Source organism: Mastomys coucha, unplaced genomic scaffold, assembly GCF_008632895.1.
Source record: "Mastomys coucha isolate ucsf_1 unplaced genomic scaffold, UCSF_Mcou_1 pScaffold6, whole genome shotgun sequence".
Classification (NCBI taxonomy): Eukaryota; Metazoa; Chordata; class Mammalia; order Rodentia; family Muridae; genus Mastomys; species Mastomys coucha.
The window spans coordinates 87,111,556-87,120,310 of NW_022196912.1; the positions used below are offsets into that span (position 1 = coordinate 87,111,556).

The following is an 8,755-nucleotide window of genomic DNA, read 5'->3' on the forward strand; positions in this document are numbered from 1 at the left end:
CCAAAAAAAAAAAAACCAACCAACCAACCAAACAAACAAACAAACAAAACCAAAAAACTAAAAACAAAACCTAACTGTTTGTGGTAGTCATGGTGGTGGTTATGATGGTTGTGGTGGTGGTAATGGCATGGTGACAGTTGTGGTGGTGGGACGGCAGATGTGGTGGTAATGGTGATCAAGGTTGTGGTCATGGTAGTCATGGTGGTGATATTAGTGGTGGACATGGTGGTTGTGGTGGTGATAGTTATGGTGGCAACAGTGAGATGTGCTGGTCATGGTGGTGGTCGTGGTGGTTGTGGTTTTAGTAGTGGTGGTGGTTTGAGAAGAGTGCATTCACAAACAGGATGTAGGCCTGAGAAAAGCATACACAAAGACCTCCACACTGTCTAGTTGCTGAGCAGTGAGGAGGAGATAGAGGCATCTCACAACAAGTCATCAGAGCCTGTGAGGGCCTGGGTAATACATCTTTCTGTGAGGACCTGGGTAATGCATCTTTCCGTGAGGACCTAGATAATGCATCTTTCCGTGAGGACCTGGGTAATGCATCTTTCTTGGAAACACGGAAGCAACAGGTGATGATTACAGTTCCATCTCATTAATCTACCACCCTCTATTTGTACCTCATCATTCCCTAAAAATTTACCTACAACAGAGATTCTCCTGCTTTGTTGAACCTGCAGGATAAGTGTCACTTGGAATCTATTAGAAATGTTGGTCTGCAACTTGGCCATGGGCAAATTAGGTGCTCTTGCCCACCTGCCTACACCCAGAGAGAGCCTGACTCCCAGGAGGTCTGCTCTAACCAGGGTCACAGGAGATCTGCTGTAGCCAGGGTCACAGGAGGCCTGTCCTAAAAGATTAAATGGGTTGAGAAAGAAATTAGGGAGACAACTACTTTCACAATAGTTACAAATAAAATAAAATGTGTGACTCTAACCAAGCAAGTGAAAGATCTGAATGACAAGAACTTCAGATCTCTGAGGAAAGAAATTGAGGAAGGTATTAGAAGATGGAAAGATCTCTCATGCTCATGGATCAGTAGGATTAACATAGTAACAATGGTCATCTTACCAAAAACAATCTACAGATTCAATGTAATCCCCATCCAAATTCCAACTCAATTCTTCACAGAGATAGAAAGAGCAATTCTCAACTTCATATGCAACAACAAAAGCCCCAGGATAGTGAAAACAATTCTCTACAATAATAGAACTTGGGGGGGGGAATCAACATCCCTGACCTCAAGCTGTACCACAGAGCAATAGTGCTAAAAACTGCATGGTATTGAAACAGAGACAGACAGGTAGGTCAGTGGAATAGAATTGAAGACCCACAAATAAACCGACATACCTATGAACACTTGAGCTTTGACAAAGAAGCCAAAATCATACAGTGTAAAAAGCGAACATTTTCAACAAAAGGTGCTTGTCTAACTGGAACTCTACATGTAGAAGAATGCAAATTTACCCATTTTTATCTCCTTGTACAAAGCTTGAGTCCAAGTGGATCAAGGACCTTCACATAAAACCAGATATCAGGGAGCTGGCAAGATGGCTCAGCGGGTAAGAGCACTTACTGCCCTTCTGAAGGTCCTGAGTTCAGATCCCAGAAACCACATGGTGGCTCACAACCACCCGTAATGAGATCTGACGCCCTCTTCTGGTGAGTCTGAAGACAGCTACAGTGTATTACACTGGAGTGAGCAGGGCCAGAGCTCATGGCCATCTGTGCGGCTACAGTGTACTCATATACATAAAAATAAATATAAAAATAAATAAATTAAAACCAGATATGAAGAATCTAGTAGAGAAAGTTGGAAAGAACCTCAAACACATGGGCACCGGGGAAAAGTTCCTGAACAGAACACCAATGGCTTATGCTCTAAGATCAACTATTTACAAATTGAACCTCATAAAATTGCAAAGCTTCTGTAAGGCAAATAGGACAATAGAACAAAATGGCAACCAACAGATTGGGAAAATATCTTTACCAGCCCTGCATCTGACAGAGGGCAATACAAAGAACTCAAAAAGTTAGACTCCAGAAAACCAAATAACCCAATTAAAAAATGGGTTATAGAGCTAAAAAAGAATTCTCAACTGAGGAATTTTGAAAGGCCAAGAAGCAAGAAATGTTCAACATCCTCAGTCATCAGGGAAATGCAAATCAAAACCTCCTTAAGATTCCATCTCACACCAATTAGAATGGCTAAGATCAAAAAACTCAGGGGACAGCAGATGCTGGTGAGGATGTTGAAAAAGAGGAACATCCTCCACTGCTGATAGGATTGCAAGCTGGTACAATCACTTTGGAAATCAATTTGGTAATTCCTCAGAAAGTTGGAAATAGTTCTACATGAAGACCCAGCTATACCACTCCTGGGCATATACCCAAAAGATGCTCCACCATATCATAAGGACATATGCTCCACTATGCTCATAGCAGCCTTAATTATAATAGTTATAAGCTGGAAACAACCCAGATGTCCCTCAACACAAGAATGGATACAGAAAATTCAGTACATTTACAGAATGGAATACTACTGAACTATTAAAAATGAGGACTTCACAAATTTTGCACGCAAATGGATGGAACTAGGAAATATCATCCTGAGTGAGGTTACCCAGACCCAAAAGAACACACATGCTATGTACTCACTGAGAAGTGAATATTTGTCCAAAAGCTTAGAACACCCATGTTACATCTCATAGAACATATGAAGCTTCACAAGAAAGAAGGCCAAAGTGTGGATGCTTCAATCCCACAAAATAATCACAGGAGGCAAAGGGAGGGAAGGATCTAAGTGGGAGAGAAGGAGGAGGGAAAAATGGAGGGCAGGATCAGGTATGGGAAGAGACAGCAGAGAAGTCTAGAGGGCCAGGAGAATATATAGAAATATGTAGAAGTGAGGGGCAGAGAACAGAGGGAATCACTAGAAAGTCCCAGACCCCAGGGATGCAGGAAGCTCTCAGGACCCAATGGGGATTACATTAGCTAAAATGACCAACATCAAGGAGATAGACCATGAAGAGACCACCTCCAGTAAATAGACATGGCTCCCAGTTGAGATATGGGGCCACCCACCCATCTCAAAATTTTTTACCCAGAATTGTTTCTGTCTAAAGGAAACACAAGGACAAAATGGAGCAGAGCCTGAAGGAAAGGCCATCCAGACACTGCCCTACCTAGAGATTCATCCCATCTGCAGACACCTAGCCCTGGCCCTATTGCTGATACCAAGATATGCTTGTAGACAGGAGCCTGGTATAGATGCTCCCCTGAGAGGCTCTGCCAGCAGCTGACTAATATAACCATTGGACTGAGCCCAGGGATCCCAGTGGAAGAGTTATGGAATGGACTGAAGGAGCTGAAGGGAATTGCAACCCCATAGGAAGAACAATTAACTGGACCCCCCCCAGAGTTCCCCGGGACTAAACCACCAACCAAAGTGTAAACATGTATTGGTCTATGGCTCCAGATACTTATGTAGCAGAGGACTGCCTTATCTGGCATCAGTGGGAGGGGAGGTACTTGGTCCTGTGGAGGTCCAAGAGAAGGGAGATGATAGAGGGGTGAGGTGGGAGTGGGTGGGTGGTTAGGGGAACACCCTCTTATAGGCAATGGGGAAGGGAGGAGGGTGAAGAATTTATGGAGGGAAGACTGGGAAGGGTGACGTTTGAAATGTAAACAAATAAAATAATTAATAAAAGAAATATTGACCTTCATCCCTACCCTACTACCTGGTAGACCTACCAAATCCTGTGTTTTAACAAGCCTTCTCAGGATCCTGCTGCTCACACAAGCCCCAAACTTACAGGAGCAGAATGGTGGGACATCACTCAATGTATCCAGCTGCATGTTCCATTTCTGGTTGTTGGTTTAGAAACAGTCTAGTTTATAGCTATCCCTGGAAATGATGGCTAGTGCAGTCCATACATAACCTGCATTGTGAATCCTTAGTAGGGGTTAAAATATTCACTTTTCTTCAGTCTTATGAGCCTCATTTATGACACCACTCCCAGGGCAGGTGTTCTGAGGACCTACTTTGGGAAGAGTGTGCAAAGGTCTTGAGATACAATGACTCCCTATGCACCAATTTCCCTGCTATGATGGGGGTGGAGGGGTTCTTTGAACATTTCTCAATATAGAACATCAACATTTCTGGTATTTATGCATTAGTCTTGCAAATTTGCTTAGGGTGAGAACTTATTCTTTAAGCCTTTTATTGTTTTCTCATTTTAGAATAAATCTTCCTCTTATATAGACTATGTTGGGCCAAGAGCCCTGAATTCTGTTTTACAGACAGAGCGAGCGAAGCTCAGGGATGAAGTATTGGCCCAAGTCAACAACTTAGAGATAAAGCAAGGGTTCTGGCAGGTCTCAAGCTAGAGGCAGTTACATACATAGTCTCATTTAACTATATACAAACCCCTAGAACTCTTTCCAGGTAACCAACCTCAGCCTCCTATTGAATTATAGGTACAATTGAAGATCTTTAGTAACATAAACTGGTCTAATATGTACTTACAACAGAATTGTAACAAGGAATTACTGGAGCAGGATATGGTTGCAAACCTAATTCTATAAGAGCAGAAACTTTAAAACACTAAGTTTCAACTTTGGGCGATAGCTTGGAAATAAACACATCATTTGCAGTGAACACTCTCAGTTTCTCGAATACTAAATTAAGAAATACCCACCCCAGAGTTTCGTTCGTATTCCTCAGCTCAGTTATTTTGTTGTTTAGAAGCTCTATTTCATTATTCAACTTCTCAATCTTTCTTCTCATTTGACTTATCTCAAAGATATTGAGTTTTCGAGCATCTGCAATACATTCTTCAAAGCAAGTGACAATGTGACCGTCATTGGAGGAAGAGCACAACAGCAGATGCTTTTCCTATACTAAGGAGAGCTGCCTTTCATCGACATATTCTTTCCATTATGCTTCTGTACCAAGAACTTTGAGCATCCCACTTTGGGCCATCTCAGTCTTATAGACTTGTGCAGCTCTTACGATATAACTAGCTCCCGTGCTCTGGAAAGTTCCACAGGCTCAATCTTACAGAACCTAATTGCAACTGGCCCTGCACCCTCCTCACCTCCTGTCTGGGACTTCCCATTGTCTTTAACAAAGAACTTGTTTTAGGCATCACACTTACATATGCATGTTCAGAAAGTTCAGGAAGAAGAACAAACATTGGACCACTAATGGGTACAATTGAGAAGAGGTAACTCTATTGAGGAATCTTCTCAAGACTAATTAATTGTGCCTAGCTGCAGGCAACATTGTAAGGCATTCAAGGTTGGCTCTCCTCTCCTGTCTTGGTCTCCTCATTCCACCCTTCCCTTTAGATTATATTCCCTAAAAACATAATGGTGCAAAAGCCATGACCTCAGATCCTCTTTTCTGGAGAACCCAACATAATATGTAATTATCTATAAATAACTATCAAACTAGTATGACCATGGGAACCTTTAGACTCTAAAGGCTCTAAGTCTTTAAGGACTTAGACTCTAAAGTCTAGCAGGTTACCCAGCATGTGACAGACAAAGGGCCATCACACTCTTACACAACAGCATCCCAAACAATTAGCTGATAGCTCCCCCAGGAGATTCAGGCTATTACCCACATTCCCAGCATATCTTTTTTTCAGGTCACTAGTTAAATTGTTTGTGGTAGCAAGCTTCTCAAACTCTGTGCCTCCAACACACAAGTCTGTCAGCAGAGAATTCTGTTCAAGTGCAGGCTCTGCTGCCAAACAGAATCTGAGGGAATGCCTAGAGATTCTGATTTCTAATTTATCTTCCCTTGCTGTATCTGATGCTGGTTCACAGACCACACTGTGAGCTGTGAGGCTTTATGATATAAAGCCAATTAAATCTTTTCAGTTACACATACAGCATGCGCCAAAGACCTTATAAACTAATATGGCATATATTTTTCCCACTAACATATTTTTTTTCTGTTTATATAAATGCAACCCAATCTGGAAAATAAAGAAAAACAACCGAAGAAAGTAAAATAGAGACATTTTTAAATACTTTCTTTGATGTAGATTCTGTTACGTTTCTCTTTTTTGTTTCCTGTGTAGATATATTATTGTATTTTTTTCTCAACCTAATGTAGCACTAAGTACATTGCTTTATTATATAACCTTTTGTACCCGTTAGCATACAGCTGGAGGATAGACTGCTAATAGTAAATTAAACAACAAAAGTTGATTATAAAGAGCTACTAACCACAACCAAAGATTAGAGTAACAAGGAACCATTGTAGTTCTAAGCGTTGGACCTCACTAGAAGGCTGTAGTCTATTGGATGGCAAAGAAATTCATGTACTTCTGAGGTGCTGGAATTTGCTGGAAATGTCTCTAGAGTGCCAGAGGACTTGTCTACACAGACAGAGCATAACTGCTCAAGGAAAGTCAACTGAAGCTCTTCACAGAGTGTGTTTCTCTTTGGCACTGGCATGAGGCTGCTCAAAGGGTTCTGGGGGAAGTAGATAGGCTGAGCAGTGAAAGCTACTGGACCTGGTAGGATTGAGGCATGCCAGTATTACATTCAGTGGAGGTGTCTGCCATGCTGACTGCTGGAACCTAAAAAGAAACTCTTCCCTCTATCATCCTTCCTAGTGTCCTCTACCTACCAAGTTAGTTAGCACATCAGTTAACAAGGTGTGTGTGGGGTATGGTGCTGGCTAGTTTTACACCAACTCTACACAAGCTAGATTATCTGAAAGGAGGGAACCTCAATTAAGAAAATGAGATCTAATTGGAGGGCATTTTCTTATTGGTGATTGATGAAGGAGGGCTCAGTCCATTGTGGGAGGTACCATCCCTCAGTTGGTGGTCCTGGGCTGTATGAGAAAGCTGGCTGATCAAGTCATGATGAGCAAGCCAGTCCTCCATCAGCTCTTGCCTCCAGGCTCTCATCTGCTTGAGTTCCTGCCCCCATTGCTGTTAATGATAAACTGTTGCTTGGAAATGTAAGTGAAACAAACCTTTTCCTCCCCAAGTTGCTTTGGTCATGGTGTTTCATCACCAAAATAGAAACCTTAACTAAGACAGGATACGATCTATAAGGTTCCACTCCTTTACAAAAAAGCAGATATCAAAATGCAGATTTAGTGCAAAGATATAGTAAGTGGGTAATTGGCACATCTATCTTTAAAAACAAAATGCTTGTTTTATGCAAGGTGAAATGTCTGTCACCTTTCTATAATCCCAGCATGAGGGAAGCAGAACAGACAAGCCCAGGCTACACAAAACCCTGTTTGTTTTAAGCAAATAAAACTGAAGCTAAAAATAAAACACACACAAAATTTCACTTTCTTATTTGAATCTTTCTTTCAAGGTGGGGGTCCTTGGGAAACAGATTCTAAGGTTTGTGCACAAAGAATGTATAATACTTGTCTCTGGTGGGGTGAAGATGGCAAGATGGAGAGGTCAAAAGGCTACCTGGTCTACCTGGAACTCTGTTACAAGCCTGGCCTAACACTTCTTGCAGCTGAGAAAGCTGGGTCCTGGTCTGACATGAAAATTTTAACTAAAAACGATTCCAAGAGCTAAATGGAAGAGCCAAAGGTCTAAATCTTAGGGTTTGGTGATGGGATATTCACTCCTCTAGCATGTGTGGGACCATACCTCCTAATAGTGCCAATGACAGCCAGAAGAGGCCATTGGATCCCATAGAACTGAAGTTGCAGGTGGTTGTGAGCTATATGTGGGTGCTAGGAATTGAACCCAAGTCTTCTACAAGAGTAGCAGGTGATCTTAACTACTAAGGCACCTCTTCAAGCTCAATTAAAGTCTTTATGATATTAGATTTGAGAATGCTTTCTTTGAGACAATACCAAAAATATAGCTAACAAAAGAAAAAATAGATAAGCTAGACCATCAAATTAAAAGCTTTCATCAAAAGTCATCATCAACAGAGGCCAGCTCCTGAGTAGGAGGGCATATATGATAATGATATTTCTAGTAATGGGTTGACATTGAGACTAATAAAAACACCATAACCCATCAATGATAACAACTACAAAGTCCCAGTACTATAAGGACAAAGGGCCTGGGTTGACATCTCTCTTCAGAAAACAAAGCAGCAAAGACACAGCACCTAACAAACACAGAAAAAAATGCTCAAAGGAACTGATCATTAGAAAAACTCAAATTAAAACCAAAGATGCTAATTTATGCTAAATAGACTAGATCGCATTAAAACAAACAAAACAAGAAAATAGCAAGTGTTGGCAAGATTGTGGAGGAAATGGAACCCTGTGCATTACTGGCAGCTACCAATGATGGCTGATCTTATAAAAGTTGCATGTTGAATCATCATACAGTCCGGTGAGTTTCTAAGACCCGAGCAGCCAGCCGGAGGCACGGGCCCGACGAGTCCCAGGGGAGCTGCAGGGCAGCAGGGACAGGATCCTCTCAGCTTCCGAGTGACAGAGGTGGATCAGCGACCTTCTCTGCCCCTTCCCTGCAAGTGGAGGTTCCTACAACCAGGGAGCTTCTTAACCCAGAGACTCAGTGAGAGCCGCCATTTTCTCTCCGGTGAGTTTCTAAGACCAGAGCAGCCAGCTGAGAGGCACAGGCCCCAGGAGTCGCAGGGGACTTGCAGGACTGCAGGGACAGGACAAGCTCTAGTCAGAGACACTAAGAACATCTAACACCAAAAATCAAGAAATGGAGAAAGGCAAACGCAAGAATCCTACCAACAGAAACCAAGACTACTTGGCTTCATCAGAACCTAG

General features: G+C 42.1%; 1 protein-coding gene across 1 annotated transcript in view; it reads right to left on the minus strand.

The window, feature by feature from the left end:
• Positions 1 to 8,755, minus strand: part of Ccdc175 (coiled-coil domain containing 175) — an 87,462-nt gene that overhangs the window by 64,022 nt on the left and 14,685 nt on the right. Inside the window, exon 4 of the mRNA XM_031355857.1 lies at positions 4,701 to 4,836. Within this exon, the coding sequence (XP_031211717.1) occupies positions 4,701 to 4,836 (136 nt within the window). The remainder of the gene's footprint in view (positions 1 to 4,700; positions 4,837 to 8,755) is intronic.